The following is a 26,252-nucleotide window of genomic DNA, read 5'->3' as shown; positions in this document are numbered from 1 at the left end:
TTTTCCAAGATGGCGAGGCGTATGGTTTGTGACGTCAGAGCGACGCGATAATGCCCCCTGGAGACGAGGTGCGCGAGAGCGCGGTTGCTAGAGCGGGTTTTAAACTGTAGTGAGCGGCGGGGGCGGGCAGCGCGCCGGTCCTGGGGGGGCCTGCGAAGGGGGGAGCGGGGCAGGAAGGGGCAACGCTCGACAGAGGGGCAAGGAAAAGCCGTTAGGACACTTAGTGAAGAGGTGGTGAAATAGAGTGTCTGGTGAGGAGACTTTGGGGGCAGGAAAGGTGGCCCGTGAGTGTGGGGCCCAGGAAGACGTAGTACCGACCAGACTGACGAGGAGCAGCGGGGCGCCGACAGGACGGCCGGGCTTAGGAGTGGCAGGAAAGCAGGGCGCAGGGAGGTGTTGTGAGGAGAGGAGGCGGGGAGGGGAAGCTGAACGGGGATGGAGGGTTAGAAGAAGGGATGAGGAGAAGTGTGTGGGGTGACTGGAAAAAAAGGTTGGTTGGTTACTAGGGCTGCCTTAAAAGGGAATTTGGGAAAGCGAGGGGTGTAGAAGGTTGGAAAACAGGGTGTAAGTTAAAGGGGGAAGATATTAGGATGTTAATGTGGAAGGTATGTGAGGGGGTAACATGCAGGCGGTAGAGGAGAAGAAACACTGTATAGCTACTTGAGAGCTAGTTACCTATGGTGAGGGTGAAGTAGGCATGTTAAAACTGGATGAGAGGGAGTTAGTGTAGTGGGTTAAACACCAGAAAAGCAGGCCAAATGAGTGAGGCCCTTTAAGCAATGAAGTGGGTGGCGGGAATGGGTGGGAGGCGAGGAGGGGAAGTGGTTACTGGGGTTGATTTTATTCCATACAGTGGGTGGCACCTGAGCGTGTGTGCCAACCTCAGTGATGTGCATTGTCGTCTGTTGGTGCAGGGCACCATCCACTCGAAACCGCCAGGCAAATCCGTTGCAACGTCGTCATTGGTCTCTTATCTGGGAGTGCTTGACTCTACTTTTGGACCTGGACCCTAGGTGCAGCGTAGGTATAAACACTGTTACATTCCTACGTGGCTGTTGATGAAGCGCGGCAGGATTTGATCTGGTGTCATAAGTTATTTACAGGGGGGGGGGGGGGTATTAATATTGACTAACTTATGTGTACACTAAAACGGCAGTCCTTTGATACTGATAAGTGCAGTCACAGGGTTGGCTACTAAATTGCCCATAGCGTGCACTGTGAAGAAACAGTACTGGGCGTGCCCGAGTGTTTTTGATGAAATCACACCTCATAACATTTCATTCTTAAGTTGTTAAAGGCATTAACCTTAGCGTATAAATTATATCACTATATGACTGATGCAAACACCTAGGGACCAAAATAATTTGTCACTCTTATAACATTGCTCTCAAGTAGTTTCATGTCAGTCTTAACATGTCATCATGTTGCCTAGAGCTGCCACCAAGAAGAAAGACCTTGATTGGTAAAAATCATATCTTTTAAGTTTGGGTACACTTTTACCTTGTATTAAGACAGATGTTTATTTTAGGTCTCTTAGGCCCATATTTATTATTTTTTAATGCAAAAGTGGCGCAAACTTACAAAATACAATTGTATTTTGTAAGTTTGCGCTGCTTTTGCGTCAAAAAACGATGCAAATGCGGCGCTAAAAAAGTATAAATATGGGCCTTAGTGAGGGCTGTTAAACCTTCTGGTTTGTGTGTGTTAAAAGATTCTTTTTCCTAGCATGGGTTACGCTGCCTTCAAAGCCATTTTTGATAGAATTATTGTATCAACCTGAAGTCTGGGTCAGCTACTGCCTATACATGTATAGTGTGTATGTCAGTATAAAGAGAATGCCATATTTATTGACTTGTGAGACCTCAAAGCTACAAGTTGTCCAGCAATTAGATAAGTGTAACTATAATTTGTTAATGACGTTTTTTGGGGTGTGGTGATAGCCAGCTGTTGGCTTATCTGATCTGTGTTGGATGCTGTTGTGGCTGTTTAAGAATGTTGGGCAAAGTCTAGAATCTCTGTCATTGAGATTCTGATGGGGTGGTCTGGAGCAGAGTCTAACAGAGAGAGATACTGGACGGTTGAAGGAATGGGAGCTTACGCTGCTGTTGGGTTGGTGGTTTCTGAATAAAGCTCTTTTCACTAAATTACTGTGTCAGAGCTTAACAGATGCATTTAGGAATTATGTCTGTTATCTAGTGTACATATCTTGAGTTGTTGGACAGTGGTGTTGTGAGCTGTTCTTTAGAGTTAGCTTGTGTTCTGGCCCATGTGTTGGCTAACTAACTTCTTGGATCCGCCGCTTTCTTCCTCTTGCCTCCTCCTTGCACAGGTCAATGGCTCATGGATTGCCCTGCACCCTTGAGTTAGCAGACACTGGCCTGTACTGATGTACTCCAGTATACCTGGATTCCACTTCTGAATGTTTGCGTTCCTCTTGCCTGTGGCCCCCGACACCTATTTTAACAGACCATAATGAAACACGCCCTCCTTGCGGCCATAGTTATGTTTTACAAATATATATTTGAGCTGCCAGACCATCATAAGGTTTACGAGCTTGTTGACCGTGTTTGATGTTAAGTTGACCCCCGCCCACAAGGGGCCTGAGCTGAGACAAGTGATTACCATATAGACAGGGGCCTAAGGGAGACTGGGAAACAAACACACACTAGAAAGATCTTAGAGGTTGAGTGTGAAGCGAACTAGAATACAGGCAGTTGAAAAGGGAGCTTCGAAAATGACAAAGCGAAGGGCGTTCTGTGTTGTACTGAGTTGAAAAAAACTAAAAGGAGATGTAGAATCCTTTAAAATGCTTTTACAGAAAGATGCTATTCATAAAATTGGAACTACACGTACCCCATTATAAAAACGCTACAATTGCTTTATTTTTCAACTTACAGTTTAGAAAAAAAAACTTATTTAATCATCGTGAAAATGGCCACGACCTTAACTGAAACCCACTGAAGTTTGGTTGCAACTTTTACCAGTGACATTTGACCTAGTTTGAGCCTCGGGTGTTTCGAGTGGTGTCTAATGAATAAGGGCTAGGAACCTGCTGAGGAGGGAAATGTCCCGAAAGCAGCGGCAAAGGCAGAGGAGGGAAAGGACCAGAGAAGGGAGGGAAGTGGAAGGGGCGGGGAGCAGCGCCTCTGCTCCAACTGAAGGATGGGTTGAGCAGAGCGATTTGAACAGGTAGAGCAGAAGGGGTATGCCCGAAGAGACGGCGAGGGGTCCTTGTGAGATTGTGGAAAAGCCTGGGTGCAGTCGGGAACTTTCGTAAGACCGCACATGCGGCTCCGTGAGTCGCTTCAAGTTTTAAAATTTAGTAACGAAGTTACAAGTTCCAAGTAGTCGGAGGTACGTGATTGCTCCTGTAGGGTTAGGCTATTGCAGACGTTAGGCTATTGCAGACGTCAGCCTAGAGAGAGTAGAGAGGTTTGTCTTGGGGATGTTCCTGGTGAGAGTTTTACATGTGTTTTGAAGCCTTTTAGGGAATCCCGAGGCTCTCCTTGTGCAGTCACCGTTTCTAAAATAACCCTTTCTGCGCTTTTGCTAGTGGTTGAATGGGCAATTTCTGAAGCGCGGAGCTACGAGCCGCTGCTACTGGGATGCAGATTACAGCTAGGCACAGGCGTGAAAATTGCCGTTGCCATCGTCGGCCCAGTTTTCGTCTTGTATTTGTCTGAGTATGTTTTAAGAAAGTTGTCAAACTGACAGTTGAAGGTGGGTTCCCATGATTGCACATGCAGCTGAATCACACAAAAAAAAATCAGTAAGCAGCCCCTCTTGGTATAGGCGCCTAGTTGGTCAAGTCCACTTATGGAGTGCATGTTTGAGTATGGGAGGTTATTAACTTGGACCTTATTGCTTTTGTGCATGGTTGGCATGGCCACTGGAATTATGCAGCAGATGAGGACTGAGTTATGTGAGAAGGAAAGGCAAATTATTCAGCGTAATGCAGCATAAATTGTGATATCATTACTTCATTATTTTGTTATTTTTAAGCATGTTAACACTATTGCGGGCAAAGGCTTGACCTCTTTAGTACCAGTTTGACACCCAAATACAGTAGTAAGCAACAGAAAGGTATCCAGTCAACCTTTGCAAGAGCCGTCATAGAGTATCTTTCTTGCGGCCTGCTTAGTGAAGTCCTGTATCACACGCCTCTGCCCCTAACAAGATGATTTGTAATGCAAAGTTTCGAGTGAAATTTCTATTAAACAACTTTCTTTTTACAGAGATCTCTGGAAGGGAGTTTGAATTCTCTCATGGCCTGGAGAACCTCTTGCCCTATTCTGAGCTCCTCGCTGCACAGTGACGATCTCATGAGTGACATTGAACCGTTGCCAGCATCTGGCCCAAACTCTGCCCCAACTACCCCTTCCCAGACCTGTCCCTCCATGCCAGAGGATCTAGTAAGCTCACAACCCCGGCTCCACTCCCAGCCATCCTCCCCGTATGGCCGCCGGAGTGGTTCCTCTGAGGTTACTGCCCAGCTTTATGCCTCACTACGCCGAAGCAAGGAGGTAGAAGCCCAGGCACGTGCTCACCTGGAACCACTGGGCTCTTCCAGGAGGTCCATTCTAAGGCCAGAACGGAATCCTTTATCTCGGGCCCGAGAGGTCCTCAACACAGAAGATCCTGGGCAACGCGAGGAGAGTGAGGGGAGTGAAGAATCCAGTAGCCAAACTAGCAGCACACTCTCCTCACCCAGATCCCAACAGAGCACCTCCTCAGTGTCACCTAGCCATCAGAAGACTGAGGACAAGTCTAGAGCAAGTCGTCACCGAAAGCGTCCAAACTCTCCTGAGGGCCGACTGTCTGAAGTTAGTGGCGACAGTGGTTGCATGGCTGGCCAGAACACACAAGACCCCTGCACTGATCCAGAGAACCTGGAAGAGGAGATGTCTGAAAAGTTGTCAACCGAAATTAAGATGGTAAGAAAGGAATAAGAAGGGTGTTGCTTGCCTCTAGCGACAGTGTTAGGGGTTTCAGAACAGTCCCATTGAGAAGTAACTTATTCTCCAGGGCCTGACATGCTAGTCCTGTGAGAAATGTCAGATTGGGATTGGGGTGAAATGTTCTTATGCACAAGTGGTTGGGGAACTGAACAACCTTTTTTCCAAGACTTATACAAGGAGAGAGGAACGGGGATTGAATAAATGTAGATTATTAGTGCATGTAATAGTAAGAGAAATGATTAACAAATGGAGCAACTGCTTTAATCTTTAGCGAAAACTTTATATTTGTAAGACTGAAAGGGGGTGTCGCTGATTCAGCAGTGATCTTGCCTTGATTATTTTCTTTTGTGGTAGATGTTCCCAATCTGGTTTTTGTGACCTGGTTCCTATTTTTTTTTTTTTAATTATTTTTTTTACCTTGCCTCGTCCTGACCCCCTTTTTCCACTTTGTTTTCATGGCAGTCTGGCTCAAGACACATCTCTGAAATGGAGAGCGTTCGCTATCACCTACAGGGAATGCTTCGGGCTTCAAAAGACTTGCAGTACAGTGAGTATGTAGCAGAGAGAAGTAGAGTAAAGGGGACAAAGGGGGGCAGAAGTAAAATTGCAGGGGGTCTCTAACCCTGTGAAACAGATGTAGGGGAAATACTCGTCAGGAGAGATCAGTTAAGGTCAGCCCTCAGCTGCCTGATCTCTCTGCATTCAGTACACCAATTAAGTCATGAAATCACTTCCCTATCTCTAGGCCTGTTTTCCAGAATTGCATGCAGTTCTTTTTTACTTGCCAGCGTTAACAGTTAAGTTGTGATGGTCAGTCAGCCCCTTTCCCAAACAGACGCATTACCAAACCCGCAGCTAACATCTGCTAGTACTGAGTGCATAGCAGTTGACTTGTAAGTAAAACCTTTTTTTTTATTATCTGAGGAAACGAGTCATGTCCTCTTGAGACGCAGTCAATAATGCAACCTACAAGCTTGTAACAAATCTCTGACTGAATTTTGTGTAGGTTTACACACGTCAAGGACCCAATTTTACTCTTGTTAGCCAAATTCCCTGTGTTGACATAAGCCTAGTTAACAGGCTTGGCTACTAGGTAGAGTCCTCCCTCTCGGAGCAGTTGACCAGGCTGCATACTCGTGCTTATTTGTGGGCCATCCGGAATCCATCTCTTTAGATATGTTTGCTTGGCTGGTCGCCATTCAGCATTCTAGGGTGCGTTTCTTTTCTGCTTTGGCTGAGGTGAAACTAAGAAGTCTCCAACTTTACAGCTTTTCATCCTCTCTCCTCACAATTCTGTCTTCTCCTCGCCGACCTCTGCCAGTACAAGCCAGCTTCCTTGACCAACTGGCCTGTCTTTTCTCACTCTTTGTAGCCCAGTCCACCCAGGTCTGACCCAGATTTGCTCCTAGTTAACGGATTGTGGTTTATCTTAATAAATTAGAATTCACACAGCCCGTAATGCCAGCCATAGCTGTGTTTGATCAGGTGTGTCTCCCCTTCGGGGTAAACCTGATGAATAACCTGAAGCAGATTTGTACTCTAGAGTGTACTGTAGGAAGTTGGCTCTGTATGTGCTATTTCAAAGTAAGGAATAGCATGCACAGAGTCCAAGGGTTCCCCTTAGAGGTAAGATAGTGGCAAAAAGAGATAATACTAATGCTCTATTTTGTGGTAGTGTGGTCGAGCAGTAGGCTTATCAAAGGAGTAGTGTTAAGCATTTGTTGTACATACCCACAGGCAATAAATGAGGAACACACACTCAGACAATTCCAGCCAATAGGTTTTTGTATAGAAAAATATCTTTTCTTAGTTTATTTTAAGAACCATAGGTTCAAATTCTACATGTAATATCTCATTTGAAAGGTATTGCAGGTAAGTACTTTAGGAACTTTGAATTAAAGTAGCATATATACTTTTCACATAAAACACAAATAGCTGTTTTAAAAGTGGACACAGTGCAATTTTCACAGTTCCTGGGAGAGGTAAAGTATTGTTAGTTTTCGCAGGTAAGTAACCCACCTACAGGGTTCAGTTTTGGGTCCAAGATAGCCCACCATTGGGGGTTCAGAGCAACCCCAATAGTTACCACACCAGCAGCTCAGGGCCTGTCAGGTGCAGAGTTCAAAGTGGTGCCCAAAACGCATAGGCTTCAATGGAGAGAAGGGGGTGCCCCAGTTCCGGTCTGCCAGCAGGTAAGTACCCGCGTCTTCGGAGGGCAGACCAGGGGGGTTTTGTAGGGCACCGGGGGGGACACAAGTCCACACAAAAAGTACACCCTCAGCAGCGCGGGGGCAGTCGGGTGCAGTGTGCAAACTAGCGTCAGGTTTCCAATGGGAGTCAATGGGAGACCAAGGGGTCTCTTCAGCGGTGCAGGCAGGCAAGGGGGGGGGGGCTCCTCGGGGTAGCCATCACCTGGGCAAGGGAGAGGGCCTCCTGGGGGTCACTCCTGCACTGAAGTTCCGTTCCTTCAGGTCCTGGGGGCTGCGGGTGCAGGGTCTTTTCCAGCCGTCGGGTTTTTTAAGTCAGGCAGTCGCGGTCGGGGAGCCTCGGGATTCCCTCTGCAGGCGTCGCTGTGGGGGCTCAGGGGGGGACAACTTTGGTTACTCACGGTCTCGGAGTCGCCGGAGGGTCCTCCCTGAGGTGTTGGTTCTCCACCAGTCGAGTCGGGGTCGCCGGGTGCAGTGTTGCAAGTCTCACGCTTCTTGCGGGGATTTGCAGGGGTCTTTAAATCTGCTCCTCTGTAACAAAGTTGCAGTCTTTTTGGAGCAGGGCCGCTGTCCTCAGGAGTTTCTTGTCTTTCTTGAAGCAGGGCAGTCCTCTGAGGATTCAGAGGTCGCTGGTCCTGGGGAAAGCGTCGCTGGAGCAGGTTTCTTTAGAAGGTAGGAGACAGGCCGGTAGGTCTGGGGCCAAAGCAGTTGGTGTCTTCTTTTCTTCTTCTGCAGGGGCCTTTCAGCTCAGCAGTCCTCTTCTTCTTGTAGTTGCAGGAATCTAAATTCTTAGGTTCAGGGGAGCCCTTAAATACTAAATTTAAGGGCGTGTTTAGGTCTGGGGGGTTAGTAGCCAATGGCTACTAGCCCTGAGGGTGGGTACACCCTCTTTGTGCCTCCTCCCAAGGGGAGGGGGTCACATTCCTATCCCTATTGGGGGAATCCTCCATCTGCAAGATGGAGGATTTCTAAAAGTTAGTCACTTCAGCTCAGGACACCTTAGGGGCTGTCCTGACTGGCCAGTGACTCCTCCTTGTTATTCTCATTATTTCCTCCGGCCTTGCCGCCAAAAGTGGGGCCGTGGCCGGAGGAGGCGGGCAACTCCACTAGCTGGAGTGCCCTGTGGTGCAGGAACAAAGGGGGTGAGCCTTTGAGGCTCACCGCCAGGTGTTACAGCTCCGGCCTGGGGGAGGTGTTAGCATCTCCACCCAGTGCAGGCTTTGTTTCTGGCCTCAGAGTGACAAAAGCACTCTCCCCATGGGGCCAGCAACATGTCTTGAGTGTGGCAGGCTGCTAAAACCAGTCAGCCTACACAGGTAGTTGGTTAAGGTTTCAGGGGGCAACTCTAAGGTGCCCTCTGGGGTGTATTTTACAATAAAATGTACACTGGCATCAGTGTGCATTTATTGTGCTGAGAAGTTTGATACCAAACTTCCCAGTTTTCAGTGTAGCCATTATGGTGCTGTGGAGTTCGTGTTTGACAAACTCCCAGACCATATACTCTTATGGCTACCCTGCACTTACAATGTCTAAGTTGTGGCTTAGACACTGTAGGGGCACAGTGCTCATGCACTGGTGCCCTCACCTATGGTATAGTGCACCCTGCCTTAGGGCTGTAAGGCCTGCTAGAGGGGTGACTTATCTATACTGCATAGGCAGTGTGAGGTTGGCATGGCACCCTGAGGGGAGTGCCATGTCGACTTACTTGTTTTGTCCTCACCAGCACACACAAGCTGGCAAGCAGTGTGTCTGTGCTGAGTGAGGGGTCCCCAGGGTGGCATAAGATATGCTGCAGCCCTTAGAGACCTTCCCTGGCATCAGGGCCCTTGGTACCAGGGGTACCAGTTACAAGGGACTTACCTGGATGCCAGGGTGTGCCAATTGTGGATACAAAAGTACAGGTTAGGGAAAGAACACTGGTGCTGGGGCCTGGTTAGCAGGCCTCAGCACACTTTCAATTCAAAACATAGCATCAGCAAAGGCAAAAAAGTCAGGGGGTAACCATGCCAAGAAGGCATTTCCTTACATGTACCTTCTCAGAGCTGTATTGTCTGTCCCTTGTTTAGGAAGAAATATCTGGATGAAAGAGCAGTCTTTCCAAAATGATAAAGGGGAAACGTCTGTAGTAAAAGTCTGATAGAAGATGAAAACATTTACAGCGTCGCCTGACATTTAGAGACCTCTCTTGGATGGCAAATTTAGGCCTCTATTGGACCGCCTATATTGCATGTTGAGCATCTCTTTGCACTGTGGTATGTGTTCCCAGGTCAACGTATTCTTCTTACTGCGCCCTGAACTAGTCCTGCGTTGGGTTGGAGGTGAGCCTGGTCTGTATTTTAAATACTGCAGTCTGTATGTATAGTGCAAGTCTTTTTTTTTTTTTTTTTTTTTTTTTTTTTTTTAGTGTTCTTGTGAAAAAATTGTGATTTGCTGCTACCTCTGAACCTTCTCTGGTCCCATAGATTCTCGGGGTATTGAGGGTAGGACTGCTGGTGTGTCTCATGGTACTATTTTGGACATGCTTTTCTTTTTCTTCAGGTGACTCTTCATTCATGCTTCCTGGTATGGGGGAGAAGGAAGAGGAGGATTCTTTCACAAGTGACAGCACAGCAAACCTTCTAAAGTGAGTGACCTGTAACAAAGATGCATGTTTTAAGGATTGTTCAATATGTGGATCACTTGATTGATGCCTAGCTGGTTAAGCATCACGTTACTGTGGGAGGTTAACGATAGAAGGACGTATTTGAGGTGGAGTCGCAAAATTGTTGGTGGAATCTTAGAAGCAATTGTGAGGGCCCAGGCACCTCTCACAGGGTAAGGGACACAAAGCTGTATCAGAGCATATGGCATAACTTACATGGCACAAGCTACTGGCGTTCCTCCAAGGTTTTTTCTTGTACTTCCTCTCACCATCTCAGCTTTCCTTTCCCTTCCTCCTGAAGTGTCCAAAGGCAAAGTGAGAGACTGAAGGGAGCCTGTCTTCCCTAGCCGTGATTCTTTGTCTTTTAGTACTAGTCCTGCAGGAAGGTCTTGGTTACTAAAGGTTTTACTTTGAGACTCTATGATCACTTAAAGTGCAGTTAGATTTACGCATCTCATGACCTGGAAGGCCCCTGTTCCTTTTGAACTAGATAAAATCACCTGCTCATTCAACGTATTGCTAAATCTCCCTTGGCAATCTTGACCCGCACTACCCATTGGTGTGCCAATACAAAGCCATAGTTTCCTTGAAACAGGTTCTCTAGCAGGAATAGACTGTCAGGCTTAAACACTGACTAGCACTCACTGCATATATCCATATATTCTCCCGGTGTGTGGGATTCTGAACATTTGTTTATTAAAAAAAAAACACATTTTATTAAATTTTCCTTAAAAGAAAGTAAACAATGGTGTGGTAATGGACATGCACCCCTGCTGTTTGCCCACCTCTACTGATGTCTAGATCCCTAATGTTGATTATTTTCTCTTTGTCCTTGGCATGGATCATGTGTTTATGCCATGACCTAGGTCTGTCTTACAGATTATCTTGTTGTACCAGAAGGGGCACCGAGTGCAACCCTCATAGTGGTGAAAGGCTACTTCCTTCCCCAGAAGTTAAGCATCACGAGCTTGGTGATGGCAGTGTACCGTGTTGTGATCTGTAGGAGGGAACCCGTCCTTTTTAATCTGTCACAGGAGTGAGGCCTACAGGCCCACTAGTTTGAAAGTACCCTTGCTGGGTGCTTAACTCACCCATGGTCTACATCTTTTCCATGTGTAGTGCTGTGCAGTGCAGGAATGGTGTCTGTGCACTGGATGTGTGTGTTTCTGGGAAGGGTGCAATATAGGTATAATGCAACGCTATGCAGTGTGTGCAGGCTGAATGCATATGCTCGGTGTGTGTGCATCTGTAAGTGGGACAATACATAAAGGATGCAGTCCTGTGCGCTGTGTGTATTGGACTATGTGTATTCTATATAAATACACTGCATATGTGTGCCTCGGTATGGTACAATGCATGGAGGACCCTACGTTTTGCTGTGGGAGACCCAGGCCTGCATGGTCAAAACATGAGGACGTAATGACCCACAGCCCCCCCACATTTGTGTGTTGCTGCAATCCTGTAAGCTGGGTGGGGAACACACTGGAGAGGGCAAAACTCACCCTGTGCAATTCAAAGCATGAAGTTTGATTAATTAAGTGGCCACAAGCAAGGGTCCTGGGCACATCTCAGGAAGGAGATGGGGCTGACAAGTAAATCATAAAGAGTAAGGCTGGGGCTTTGGGCTAACCTTTTGATACACATATCACTGTGGCTGACATCCAGGTGTGAACTCTGATCACTACCATGGCCCATATTTGGGGGCTATCCGCTTGGCAGTCACTTCTGCTGTGACGGACTGCTTTCAGGAGGAAGAAGAGGGCAGAATAGTGGCCACTTCAAAAGAAGCAGACCCCCAACGTAAACTTCAAAGTTAGAGGCCTTAAATCATATTTGATGTCTAGAAATGAACTATAAGAAGTGGAGTTTGAGACCCCAAAAAATGTCACTTGCCAAACATCAAGATGGGCTGGTTGAGGAGAGGAAGCTCTGCAAGGTGTCTGCCTTTGGCCATGATTGGAGCCTAAGGACTGCTAGTTTCTCTGCTGGGTGAGGGAGATCACCCATGGAATCCAAGTCCACCTTTCCTGGAACCTGGAGCATCATCGCCTGCTTGGTCGCTAAGACCAATGTGCCCTGAGAGGGAGAGGAGCTCCTTGGAGGCAATGAAGTCCAATGGGGAATCCCATTACGAGGCGTGTGGAAATGGATACTGCAGTCATTGGGAACTTAACTGTGTGCAGGACAAGGATGGTGACCCCTGCCCCCTGTATGCCAGGGGAGGGCCACTGTGAAGTGAACTGTGGTGAACATTGTGCCGATCAAGCTGGAGCCCATGTGCAGGTGATTGTCCGCCCCATATGTTCTTGGGGGCTGCTGTGCTGTGTGGGTTAGTATTCATGTACAGTAGGGATGTTGTGACCCAGTATGACAGATGAGCCACCAAAGCTAGTCAGAAGTGATTGTCAGAGGAGTGAGGCTTTTGTGGGAGAGAACAGAGGAGGAGAAGGATGATGGTGTGTTATCTCTTACGGGAATGTAGGAACTAATGTTTGGGTATTGTTGAATTTGTTAACTTTCAGGTTCTTTTTTTCACTTTGGTTTCCTTCACTTTTTCAGTTGAGCCCCCCACTTTTTAAAAGTTGTAAAACATAGTTGGCTTGGCCCACAAGTTTTACCTTGGTGTACATTCTCATTCTAATTTGCTTCTTTTTTTGTCAGTAAAAATAAAATACATTGTTTGACCGCAACCCTCAGATAAAATGCATATTATATTATTTAAAAAAAATATCTTTAAGTGATTCAGAATGCTACACCTAGGCGGGACTTGCTGCAGTTGATGATTTTAAAGAAGAGTCCCATGATGAAGAGGGTATATCCAATAAGCAAATATATTTTTCTTTGGTTGCTTCCCACAGTGCCAAGCCCCTGCAGGAAATCTCCCCACCACTCTCAATCACTGGAATGGAGGAGTTATTTCCACGTTACACCAACCTGCGGTCCCAGTCTGTTTCTGATCCTTCTTCTTACACAGAGCTGCAGCAGCTCAGGGACTCCCTGGAGAAAGAAAAGACTCGCCGGAAGGTAAGGAGTTAAAATGTAGACCTTTTGTAATGGGCTTTTAAGAAGTACCCTGATCAAGAGCCAATCTTTTATAACTGAATCCTCTGCAAAGCGTCATATCCTTTAGGTTTTAGCAAAGTCCTATAAACTACCTGTCCCAGAAACATCAAGACTTTGTGACTCGCAAGGAAGTGGAATCTTCTAGAGAACTGAGGAAAGTGTCTTGGTTTCTCCTCATGTGCTTCTTTTTGATCCAAGACCGAATTTTGAATGTACCAACCATAATAATTGTACACCAAGAACACTGCTGCCAATGATGATATAGGCAAGCCAGGCAGGCTGGGAAGCTCTTACAAGGCATCCAGCGGGTGGTCAAGTCTGACTGATATGCCTCTGACATTCTAGAAGATGAGTGGTGCCTACATTGGGGCATGTGGGAAGTCGTGGGGGATCCCCTATCAGTTGTGGTGCTATGACGTAATAGTGCATTTAAGCTTGAACTACTCTCTAGGGACTTTGCTTTAACATTTGGGAAGCCTTGCTTTACAGTTTGGTGTGTCCCATGTACTAAAGTGTGCTGATTTAGCTTTAGGACCTTTGGTGGTCACTCTGTGGTAGCCTCTGATAAGACACTTCTGATGGGTTTAATTTCTAAATTGGACCATAAGAGTTTAGTCTAACCAAGCTCAGTTACCAACTTCTTACCTCCTTCTCTGCTCACTGCTTTTTTTTTTCCAGCACTGTAAGTCACAAACAACATCTTCTGAATACATAGCCTCTACACATGTAATGAAGATTGTGGGAAGTTTCTCTCCCACAGTTCTCTTCTGGGCAGTAACAGAGTGTTTCCACTAACTGTATGAAGTCTGTCTTTCACTTTTTTGTCTACGTGGGTATTTGTGGCCTCTAGGTTTTCCTAAAGTTACTTGAACTTAAATTAATCACACATTTTAGTATCGTATGTTTTTACTGAAATTGAAAGGAGCATGCTTAATTGCAGACATTCAGTGGCCTTATTCATTTAGATACTACTACTGCTTTCATCTGCTGAATGTGATCTCAAGCAACGTCCCCATCTTGGGGTCTACATGTGTGTGCTTTCCATGGCACTGTTCTCAAAAGACTACATTGACCATCATTCACCAGATGTGTCTCTACTTTCTCTTAGGAGACTATTCTGAATACTTTTTAAAAGACATCCACTGCATAGCATTTCCGCTCCAGCTCTCCCGCCAAGGAAACATTGATTTGTAGACAGAGGCGTTACCATCTCCAAGGGGTCCAATTCTGTTTACGTTAGGAACTTTTATCGGGTTTGCAGTGGAAAGCCTTAGTTAGGCACAATCTTCAAACAGTAGTCACGTGTATTATGTTGGTGTGGGTGGACAAACTGCATTCTTGCTTTCTTCTTGCAGTCCTAAGGAGTGCTGGATCTAATCTTAAAAGCATTTAAAAGTTCATAAAAAGTTGTCAGTTTCTCATTACCAAATTGTCTGTTGTATCAAAAAGGTTAAATTGTTTTTGACAGCCATTCATTTTGAAATAAAAAAATATTGGCCTGCGGTTATTGTTTGGTTTATAACAAAACTATTTCTGATGGATACAACTACCTGTGGATTCCTCACCTCATGAATACTCCCATGACGCCAGCATTCGACGGAAATCTTCTTACTAGTCTCTGCACGTCGACGAGGACGTCACTGTCTCGCACGCGACACCGTCTGACGTCATACAGGCAATAAGAGGTCCTCGACGACGTGCGGACGTCAGTTCCCTTTTTTCCGTGCATTCGAAACGGTTATCTTCGAGGGAGCAACTGTTACTCTTGCGGTTACAGTGTATATCTTGCTGCGTACTCTTTCTCTGTGGAAATAATGTCGCAGAGAAAGTCTGGATTTAAGCCTTGTCGTGAGTGTGGAGGCAAGATGTCGGTGACGGATCCTCATTCCGATTGCCTTTGGTGTTTGAGCTCCGACCACGACGTCTCGACTTGTGATTCGTGTCAGCACATGAATCCGAAGGCCATTAAAGAACGCGAGGCGAAGCTGTTTATGGCCAAGTCAAAGGAGAAGCATCACAAGAAAAAGTCTTCTCCAAGACATCGGCGTCATCGAGACTCCCGGCGCCGTAGAGAATCTCGGCGTCATTCAAGGGAGGCTCGTTCCAGGTCTCCGGATCGGCGCCGGAGGACATGGGAGGTCAGCCCCACGGTGACGCCGCATCCTTCGACGCCGTTGCTCTCTCCGACGTCTCCAACTTCGCCTGGACAGGCGTCGGTGATTGAGGTATTGGAGCCTCAGGTGTTTTCTCCGGCGCAGACGCCGAGGCCGGCGTCGGGGTCGCCTCCGAGTCAGGCACCCCAGTATCCGGCTTTTCCCACCCCTGGAGCCGATAGGCTCCAGGGGGTGCTTCGGCTGGGCCTTTGGCCTTTTCTTTGGGTGATCCTGCGCCTCTTCGGCCGGCACCCTTTATGCCCTTTCTCCCGTTTGGGAACGTGGGCTCGGCGCCAGTGTCGGCGCCGGTGGCCGCTCCGATGGCTTCGGAGGGATTGGCCCCAGGGATTTCCATCCCGTCGACGTCGAGATTTCGGCCTGTGACTCCGGTGGGTCCATCCGTTTCATCTGCTCTTCAGTCGGCGCCGAAGTTACCTGTGGCGCCGGATGCGGCGTCGGTGGCTTCGGAAGATCGGCGCCGATCTCCGACTTCGGCGGAGGTGTTGTCGACTCCGCGGATTGAGCAACGACTGCATTCAAGGAGGCGTGCTGTAAGGAAATGCCTCCTTGGCATGGTTGCCCCCTGACTTTTTGCCTTTGCTGATGCTATGTTTACAATTGAAAGTGTGCTGAGGCCTGCTAACCAGGCCCCAGCACCAGTGTTCTTTCCCTAACCTGTACTTTTGTATCCACAATTGGCAGACCCTGGCATCCAGATAAGTCCCTTGTAACTGGTACTTCTAGTACCAAGGGCCCTGATGCCAAGGAAGGTCTCTAAGGGCTGCAGCATGTCTTATGCCACCCTGGAGACCTCTCACTCAGCACAGACACCCTGCTTGCCAGCTTGTGTGTGCTAGTGAGGACAAAACGAGTAAGTCGACATGGCACTCCCCTCAGGGTGCCATGCCAGCCTCTCCCTGCCTATGCAGTATAGGTAAGACACCCCTCTAGCAGGCCTTACAGCCCTAAGGCAGGGTGCACTATACCATAGGTGAGGGTACCAGTGCATGAGCATGGTACCCCTACAGTGTCTAAACAAAACCTTAGACATTGTAAGTGCAGGGTAGCCATAAGAGTATATGGTCTGGGAGTCTGTCAAACACGAACTCCACAGCACCATAATGGCTACACTGAAAACTGGGAAGTTTGGTATCAAACTTCTCAGCACAATAAATGCACACTGATGCCAGTGTACATTTTATTGTAAAATACACCACAGAGGGCACCTTAGAGGTGCCCCCTGAAACTTAACCGACTATCTGTGTAGGCTGACTAGTTTTAGCAGCCTGCCACAAACCGAGACATGTTGCTGGCCCCATGGGGAGAGTGCCTTTGTCACTCTGAGGCCAGTAACAAAGCCTGCACTGGGTGGAGATGCTAACACCTCTCCCAGGCAGGAATTGTCACACCTGGCGGTGAGCCTCAAAGGCTCACCTCCTTTGTGCCAACCCAGCAGGACACTCCAGCTAGTGGAGTTGCCCGCCCCCTCCGGCCAGGCCCCACTTTTGGCGGCAAGGCCGGAGAAAATAATGAGAAAAACAAGGAGGAGTCACTGGCCAGTCAGGACAGCCCCTAAGGTGTCCTGAGCTGAAGTGACTCTAACTTTTAGAAATCCTCCATCTTGCAGATGGAGGATTCCCCCAATAGGGTTAGGATTGTGACCCCCTCCCCTTGGGAGGAGGCACAAAGAGGGTGTACCCACCCTCAGGGCTAGTAGCCATTGGCTACTAACCCCCCAGACCTAAACACGCCCTTAAATTTAGTATTTAAGGGCTACCCTGAACCCTAGAAAATTAGATTCCTGCAACTACAAGAAGAAGGACTGCCTAGCTGAAAACCCCTGCAGCGGAAGACCAGAAGACGACAACTGCCTTGGCTCCAGAAACTCACCGGCCTGTCTCCTGCCTTCCAAAGATCCTGCTCCAGCGACGCCTTCCAAAGGGACCAGCGACCTCGACATCCTCTGAGGACTGCCCCTGCTTCGAAAAGACAAGAAACTCCAGAGGACAGCGGACCTGCTCCAAGAAAGGCTGCAACTTTGTTTCCAGCGGCTTTGAAAGAACCCTGCAAGCTCCCCGCAAGAAGCGTGAGACTTGCAACACTGCACCCGGCGACCCCGACTCGGCTGGTGGCGATCCAACACCTCAGGAGGGACCCCAGGACTACTCTGATACTGTGAGTACCAAAACCTGTCCCCCCTGAGCCCCCACAGCGCCGCCTGCAGAGGGAATCCCGAGGCTTCCCCTGACCGCGACTCTTTGAACCTAAAGTCCCGACGCCTGGGAGAGACCCTGCACCCGCAGCCCCCAGGACCTGAAGGACCGGACTTTCACTGGAGAAGTGACCCCCAGGAGTCCCTCTCCCTTGCCCAAGTGGAGGTTTCCCCGAGGAATCCCCCCCTTGCCTGCCTGCAGCGCTGAAGAGATCCCGAGATCTCTCATAGACTAACATTGCGAACCCGACGCTTGTTTCTACACTGCACCCGGCCGCCCCCGCGCCGCTGAGGGTGAAATTTCTGTGTGGGCTTGTGTCCCCCCCGGTGCCCTACAAAACCCCCCTGGTCTGCCCTCCGAAGACGCGGGTACTTACCTGCAAGCAGACCGGAACCGGGGCACCCCCTTCTCTCCATTCTAGCCTATGTGTTTTGGGCACCACTTTGAACTCTGCACCTCACCGGCCCTGAGCTGCTGGTGTGGTGACTTTGGGGTTGCTCTGAACCCCCAACGGTGGGCTACCTTGGACCAAGAACTGAACCCTGTAAGTGTCTTACTTACCTGGTAAAACTAACAAAAACTTACCTCCCCCAGGAACTGTGAAAATTGCACTAAGTGTCCACTTTTAAAACAGCTATTTGTCAATAACTTGAAAAGTATACATGCAATTTTTATGATTTAAAGTTCCTAAAGTACTTACCTGCAATACCTTTCAAATGAGATATTACATGTAGAATTTGAACCGGTGGGTCTTAAAATAAACTAAGAAAAGATATTTTTCTATACAAAACCTATTGGCTGGATTTGTCTCTGAGTGTGTGTACCTCATTTATTGTCTATGTGTATGTACAACAAATGCTTAACACTACTCCTTGGATAAGCCTACTGCTCGACCACACTACCACAAAATAGAGCATTAGTATTATCTCTTTTTACCACTATTTTACCTCTAAGGGGAACCCTTGGACTCTGTGCATGCTATTCCTTACTTTGAAATAGCACATACAGAGCCAACTTCCTACACGTGCTCTCCGGGTACTAGAGGAGCAGGAGTACCAACGAGCCCTAGAGGAAGGAGAGCTAGAGGACTCGGGTGATGGGCTGCGTGGACTGGAGTCGGCCAGTGGGCTGGACACTTCCCCTGAGTGGGACCTTTCGTCCCCGGGGGAATATACCGAGGAAGCTGCTTCCTTTCATACAGTGGTACGGAAGGCAGCTAGTTTTTTGGACCTGCCTTTGCCGGTGGTGGAGGCGAAACAAAACCTTTTGACAGAGGTGTTGCATCCGGCCTCAGCCGCGGCGGAGCCTCTATTACCTTTTAATGACGCTCTGCTGGATCCGGTTTTAGAGGTGTGGAAGAAGCCGGCATCTTCCCCAGCAGTTCACAGAGCCGTGGCCAGGAGGTATCGGACGGCTCCAACTGATCCTGGTTTCCTATCTAGGCACCCTACGCCGGAGAGCTTGGTTGTGCAGGCCTCCTGTTCGTCCAAATCAGCGCCTGGTTCTTTCCCGACGGTGCCTGGGGACAGAGACTCAAAAAAGCTAGAGGCGCAGTCGAAGAAGATTTTTTCGTCCTGCAGTCTGGCGTTAAAAGCCACTAATGCGACCTGTATCCTGGGGAGGTATATTCATGCTCTGATGGATGACATCTCCTCTTCGTTTACAGAGCTTCCCCAGGGTCTTTTGGATCTTGTCTCTGATGCCCAGGCTGCTGCGACCCAAATTATCCAGACGGGACTGGATACCACCGACTCGGTAGCCAGAGCAATGGGCACAACTGTGGTGGAAAGGAGACAGGCCTGGCTACGTAACTCGGGCTTTTCGGCAGATGTACAGTCCACATTGTTGGATCTCCCGTTTGATGGGGACAAACTGTTTGGGGCTAAGGCTGATTCGGCCTTGGAACGTTTTAAGGAGAGCAGGGCCACGGCTAAGTCGTTGGGACTCCAAGCTCCTTCTTCCACGGCCTCTTCCAGATTCTTCAGGAGGTTTCGTGGATTTGGGCGTGGCTCTTCCTCTTCCTTTCGGGGAAGATATCAGCAACCTGCCTCTTCCCATCCCTATAGATCTTTTAGGGGGAGAGGTAGGGTCCGCACCAGAGGAGCCTCTCAGCAGCACTCTGCCTCTTCCTCATCCTCTGGCGGGGTGCAGCAGGGGAAGCAGCCTTAGGCTTCCACCATTTCCCACTCACTCCTCTCCTGTAGGGGGAAGATTACAGCATTTTCTCACCAAATGGGAGACTGTTACATCGGACACTTGGGTTCTCAGTGTTGTGGGAAAAGGCTACACCCTTCCCTTTCGGGAGTTTCCGCCCCTCATCCCGCCCCGCCCTTCGTATTGTTCACAAGAACACCTCCTGTTGCTAGAACAGGAGGTAGAAGTCCTCCTTTTAAAGGGCGCGGTGGAGTTGGTCCCGGAGCAGGAAAGGGGTCAAGGAGTTTACTCAAGGTATTTCCTGATTCCCAAGAAGGATGGTCGTTTGAGACCAATTCTGGACCTGAGGATCTTGAATTGGTTCCTCAAGCAGGAAAAGTTCAAGATGCTGACCCTAGCACAGGTGCTTTTGGCGTTGAACATGGAAGACTGGATGGTGTCTGTCGACTTGCAGGATGCTTACTTTCATATCCCGATACTCAAGTCACACAGGAAGTATCTCCGGTTTGTGGTGGGATCGCAACACTATCAGTTTGCGGTCCTTCCGTTTGGTCTTACTTCAGCACCTCGAGTCTTCACGAAGGTGATGTCGGTGGTTGCGGCAGAGCTCAGAAGGAAGGGGATAGCAGTATTCCCTTACTTGGACGATTGGTTGATCAAAGCCAAGTCCCCGGAGCTTGTGTTGCGTCATCTGCAGTCAACAACCCAGTTGTTGTTCGACCTGGGCTTTTCGGTGAACGAGCCCAAATCTCACCTGGAGCCCTCTCAGCGCCTCCTGTTCATAGGGGCAGTACTGGATACGACATTGGGTCGGGCCTTTCCTCCGCCTCAGCGGATTCAAGATATTCAGGATTTGGTTCCAATGTTTCGAAATGGAGCGGTAATTCCAGTCCTCAAGGTCCTTCGTCTGCTCGGTCTTTTTGCCTCCTGCATTCTGTTGGTCACGCATGCTCGCTGGCACATGAGGGCTCTTCAGTGGTGCCTCCGAAGGCAGTGGTCTCAACACAGAGGGGATCTAGAGGGTACTGTCAAGATCTCCAGAGATGCTGCTGTGGATTTGAAGTGGTGGATTGCAAGCAACAATCTTTCACAAGGAAAACCGTTCCAGCAGTCGCCACCAGTGGCCACAGTCATAACGGATGCTTCCACTCTAGGGTGGGGAGCTCATCTGGGGGATCTGGAGATCAAAGGTCTTTGGTCTCCAGAGGAACAGATTTTTCACATCAATCTGTTAGAGTTACGGGCTGTACGTCTGGCTCTCAAGCCCTTCCTCCCTTCCCTTCGTGGTCAGTCGGTACAGGTCCTAACGGACAATACTACCACGATGTGGTACATAAACAAGCAGGGAGGAGTGGGGTCGTACCTTCTCTGCAGAGAAGCTCTTCGACTATGGTCCTGGGCAAAGGACCATCGGATTTGCTTGATAGCAAACCATCTGGCCGGAGTCTTGAACGTGCGTGCGGACAGTCTGTCGCCACTTCTCGGCAGACCACGAGTGGCGTCTCCATCCAGATCAAGTCCGTTTAATCTTCCAGAAGTGGGGGTTTCCTCGGGTAGATCTGTTCGCCACTCGAGAGAACGCGCATTGTCCGTTGTTCTGCAGCCTTCAGTATCCGATGCAGGAAGCGTTGGGGGACGCGTTTCAAATGACCTGGTGCGGCCAGTTGCTTTACGCGTTTCCTCCCATACCCTTGATTCCTCGAGTATTGAGGAAGATTCGCCAAGACCGGGCTCTAGTAATCGTAATAGCTCCGGATTGGCCAAGGAGGGTGTGGTACTCCGACCTTCTCCAACTCTCAACGTGCCCGCCGCTCCGTCTCCCTTTCAGGGCAGACCTCCTCTCGCAGTCGCAGGGGCAGGTTCTACACCCCAACCTCCAGAGTCTGCACCTACATGCCTGGAGATTGAACGGGGCAACCTGAGTTCCTTCTCTCTCCCGCCTGAGGTAGTGGATGTTATATTAGCGGCCAGGCGACACTCCACTAAATCTATCTACGCTAATAGGTGGTCTAAATTTGTTGCGTGGTGTGGAGAGAGGCAGATTGATCCTTTACAAGCTCATCTATCGGACGTTTTGTCTTTTGCTCTATCTCTGGCGCAGAAAGGTTGTGCAGTGGCTACCATTAAAGGTTATTTATCGGCCTTGTCAGCCTTCATATGTCTTCCAGACCAACCATCTTTATTTAAATCCCCTATTGTTATCAGATTCTTGAAAGGTCTTCTAAATCAATATCCTCCAAAGCCATTCGTTATGCCGCAATGGGATTTGTCCTTAGTCCTGACTTTCCTTATGGGGTCCCCTTTTGAACCTATGCATTCTTGCCCCTTGAGGTATTTGTTTTTAAAAACAGTCTTCCTGATAGCTATAACATCAGCAAGGAGAGTGAGTGAGTTGCAGGCCTTATCAGTAAAACCCCCTTATACAACTTTTTATGGGGATAAGGTGGTGTTGAGGACCAAGGCTGCTTTCCTCCCGAAGGTTGTTTCACCCTTCCATTTGGCTCAGGCAATTACTTTGTCCACGTTCTATCCTCCGCCTCATCCTTCCAAAGAGGAAGAAAGACTGCACCGTCTGGATCCAAAGAGAGCGTTGAGCTTCTTTATCGATAGAACAAAGGATTTCAGGCTGGAGGATCAGCTGTTTATTGGATACGTGGGCAAGAGGAGAGGAAAGGCAGTCCACAAGAGAACACTATCCAGGTGGGTTGTTCTTTGCATTAAAATATGTTACTCTTTGGCAAAGAAGGATCCTCCTGAGGGCATTAGAGCTCATTCCACCAGAGCTAAGTCGGCCACTTCGGCCTTAGCCAGAGGTGTTCCTGTGGTCGACATCTGCAAGGCCGCAACTTGGTCGTCCCTTCACACTTTTGCAAAACATTACTGTTTAGATTCTGAGGTTAGAAGGGACGGCCATTTTGCACGGTCAGTGCTGCAGGATTTCTTGGTTTGACCATTTAGGCACCCACCGCCGGGCGTGGTACTGCTTTGGGACTCTATTCATGAGGTGAGGAATCCACAGGTAGTTGTATCCATCAGAAGAACGAGTTACTTACCTTCGGTAACGACTTTTCTGGTGGATACATTAGCTACCTGTGGATTCCTCACGGTCCCACCCGCCTCCCCGTTGCCTTTATGGTCTTGCCAAGTAATCCTTGAGTGCGCTCCTCTTGATCTTTGAGGGTGCAATAGATGTATATATATAATATATTTATATATATATAGGTATATGTGTATATATCTTTATGTATATACTTGGTGTGTGTATATATTTTAAAAGAAAGAGTTTTATATATATATATATATGTATATATATATATATATATATATATATGTACATAAAAAAAAAAAAAAAAAAGATTTACAGTTATTCATACAATGTGGTGTATTTTTACAATATAATGGATGTTGCTTTGTTCTTTCATTGCATTGCCTGGTTGTTCTCATGCACGTAAAAAATGATTGGTACTGACGTCCGCACGTCGTCGAGGACCTCTTATTGCCTGTATGACGTCAGACGGCGTCGCGTGCGAGACAGTGACGTCCTCGTCGACGTGCAGAGACTAGTAAGAAGATTTCCGTCGAATGCTGGCGCCATGGGAGTATTCATGAGGTGAGGAATCCACAGGTAGCTAATGTATCCACCAGAAAAGTCGTTACCGAAGGTAAGTAACTCGTTCATCTGGTTCAAAGCTACAGATTCAGAGTTTCTAGATTTGGAACCTGCCATTCTGGCTAAATTTATAACAGCTCTGGGGCAGCAATAGACCTCCATTCCTTGAGGTGTCAAGATAAGACTGTTCATTTTTAGGTCAAGCCTACACAGCTCTGTGAGACCTGCTGTGTTTAGTATATGGGCTTTAACCATGCAAACTCTTGCCATTCATTCTTTGTTGTGCTTGTCTTACATGCTTAACTTTTATTGGTGCATTGTGCTTAATGTCCCTCCTTTTTGAGTTTTAAGTTCCTGCCCAGGGAATTTCACCAAGGGAACATTTGTTGGCCATCACCCTATGTCACGTTTCCCCCTGGTCCCTCCTCCCTCCTGGTTTCGGTTTCTGGTGAAGGATAACTTGAGGTAACAATTGCTCGCCTGCGTGAAGTGGAAAAAGAATTTGGACATTCAACTTTTGAGTTGAGCAGGAAGCTTAATGAAAAACCCCACTTGGTCCTTTTTGTACCAATGCAAAAAAAGTGTTATTTTTCATTAACTGTAACAAGCCTTCTAAGCTCAATTTCCTTAGTTAAGAAGCAAAATACATACAACATAGATTGCCAATGTAGTTGCACCCATGACAAAGTGCCACCATTTGCATTACTACACCGGATAAACACTCCTTAAAACACCAACACCATGATGAATGCCAGGCCCCTGGACCCCGATTGCATGTTTTAGCAAGAGGCAGTACTGCAGTTAACATTCCTCTCTTTTAGCCAGGAGGCACCAAAGACATTTGCACAAGAAAGGGGTCCATGCTGGCAGCTGTATTGACAATTAACTACCACAAGAAACTGAGGGCCTGATTTTTACAGGCCCCTGTCAAGCATCTGCCTTTAATAAATCAACACTGCTGGAGAGGAGAGACATAAGTCATTCGACTTCCCCTCCTGAATGTAGAAAGTGTACTCTGATTGCAGGGACCCTCTGCAATGTTTACAGTCTCACTAAAAAGCCAAAGTGGTTGTGACGACTGCTGAAGTCCTTCTGACTTGATATGCAGACTACCTCTGTCCTCGTGAGAAATAGCCTAGTCAAGCTGGCTGTGGTTTATCAATTCAAGGCAAGCAAGAACAACAACCTATTTTCCACCCGAAACAAAATCTCACAATAATGGGAGTTCGGGAGGGGGTAGCAAGGAACTTCTTTTGCTCTCCTGTCTGGTTCCTCTCCTCCACTTTGACCAGCCTTTTCCTATCCCTGTTAAATGGAGTTGGGGGACTCTGTTTAACTTAAGGTAAAATAATCTAATGTGCTTTGCCCCCCCCCCCCCCCCCCCCCCCCCCCCCCCTCCCCTTCCATTCTCAGTTGAAACTCTGATGGCAGTTTGTCTTTGCAGGCCCTTGGGTGACAAATGTTTAAGCGGGGGGGAGCGGGGGCAGTTAATTGAACTGACAGGGACCATACAGTAAATGGAGCCAGGTTCAGGCTTTGCTGGGCACCCATGTGCGCAGCACGCCTATTGTGCCCCCTCACAAATGACACAACCTAATTTAAACAACAATCATCGATGTGCCAGGACATACTAAAATTAATATGAAACTAGGAGTCAAAACAAGAGGCACACATCACTTCCATTTATCCGGCCTTGCATTCACCAACTCCTTTCTGTTTTCCTCTTATTATTTAGTCTGATGGTGTTTTTAGGGAGTTAGCTGCGTCAGCAGAAATCAGAGGGAGCATAACGTGTACCGGATAATTCATGGAAATTCCATCATCCCTGTAAATTAATGGAAAATTCATAGGTAAGAGTGACAGTATTCAAATTATGTGCTCCAGAACCAGGTCTACTTAAACAAGCATTGGTATAGCCAATAGGTCTCGCTTTGGGGCCCTATAAGTGTTTAACCGTGCACCACATGGCTAAACACTTGTAAGGTCCCAAAAGCGAGACCTATTGTCTATGCCAATGCTTGTTGAAGGTGGGGCTTAAATTCCTAAGGCTCAAGTCAGTCCCGCTTCCCGTACAGAGACTGCAATTTAGCCTTGACAAGATCATTTCATGGGTAGGAGGTACTTATCTTGTAGGCAGATAGTTATCTGCTGGCTTTAGCATAAGGGCCACTCACACTTGGAGACAGCACATTAGTATGTGACAGTAAAAACAAGACCCTTCATTATTACAAATGGAACGTTGGCCCTACAAGTTCCAGAATAGGACCACCTCCACTGCAGGGATGAAAAAAAGAGGTTGATGCACAAGAATAATCGTAACCTTGTTCATTTCTAATAATTCTTGTAATTCCTCATGTAACAGCGTTGGAGACTCTGCGTGAGAACCTGTGGTTTGGAACAACATGAAAAAAAAAAAAGCAAATATGGTATACCCTTAAAGGAACCAGGTGAACTCTGCTAAGGTGAAGCCCCAATAGACAAAGCAGAAGGCTGAAACGATCAAACAGTGGAGACAAACCTTGCGCTGACTTGATTGGGCAGCTGAAGCAGGCAAATTACATCACAACAGAAAAAACAAGCAGTTTGCAGCGCACACACATAGCAGACAGGTGGCAAGTGCAAAGAAGGACTCTATTTGGAAAATAGAACATCAACCTTCCTAGTTAAAGGACAAAGACTGTTTATGCACTTCACTTGTGCATGAGCAGAAAGCAGGTCTTTTATTGATAAACTGCTTCTTGTAAGAGTAATTACTGAAGATCCAGGTTTCCGCTGTGCCCAGGTTGAGTGCCTGAAGCAGCAATTGTAAGGTTTGATATACATTTTCTACAGTTTATAAAGTGGCATATGAAGGGGGCTTGTACTTGTAGTAACTATAGATTGGTGAAGATTGTCTTTTCAGAGCCTTTTAAATGATGGTAATTGACACAATCCAATGTGCCCCTCGAGTTTTCCAGTTCTTTTACATGGTATGAGAAACTGCTAGTGAATATTTGACCATAAACTCCTGTTTAAAAAGTCTGCATCGAAGACAGGTATGTACCTCTGGTCTCTAGTAGGGTGGGCCCCTGTCATTGGTTGCTGATAAGTTTACAATCTCTCAAAGCAACGATCTGTTTGGGGTCTTAATAAAAGTGTAGGATCCTATGGAGCATTTAACACCAGACTGTTTTTTCTTCTCAGACAGAAACAAGTGCCCATTTTTAGGTCGAGCGTAAGCGTACGACCTCTTGTATACCTCTTCTGTGGGCTT

General features: G+C 47.7%; 1 protein-coding gene across 8 annotated transcripts in view; it reads left to right on the top strand.

The window, feature by feature from the left end:
- The window catches only part of CNTROB (centrobin, centriole duplication and spindle assembly protein), a 145,288-nt gene continuing 119,036 nt past the window's right edge, over positions 1-26,252 (top strand). For 2 of the 8 annotated variants that reach the window (XM_069218632.1, XM_069218628.1), the window contains exons 1-5: positions 1-68; positions 4,236-4,934; positions 5,421-5,505; positions 9,704-9,788; positions 12,665-12,830. In XM_069218632.1, the coding sequence (XP_069074733.1) occupies positions 51-68; positions 4,236-4,934; positions 5,421-5,505; positions 9,704-9,788; positions 12,665-12,830 (1,053 nt within the window). In that variant the 5' untranslated portion in view covers positions 1-50. Of the gene's footprint in view, positions 69-89; positions 1,025-3,258; positions 3,355-4,235; positions 4,935-5,420; positions 5,506-9,703; positions 9,789-12,664; positions 12,831-26,252 lie in introns of those variants that run through there. The other 6 variants (XM_069218627.1, XM_069218626.1, XM_069218633.1 and 3 more) reach the window with 5 other exon arrangements.

The sequence above is a fragment of the Pleurodeles waltl genome, chromosome 12 (genome assembly GCF_031143425.1).
Source record: "Pleurodeles waltl isolate 20211129_DDA chromosome 12, aPleWal1.hap1.20221129, whole genome shotgun sequence".
In the NCBI taxonomy this organism is placed as follows: domain Eukaryota; kingdom Metazoa; phylum Chordata; class Amphibia; order Caudata; family Salamandridae; genus Pleurodeles; species Pleurodeles waltl.
Note: the sequence above shows the minus strand (reverse complement) of the source record. Positions and strands in the feature narration are given on the sequence as shown.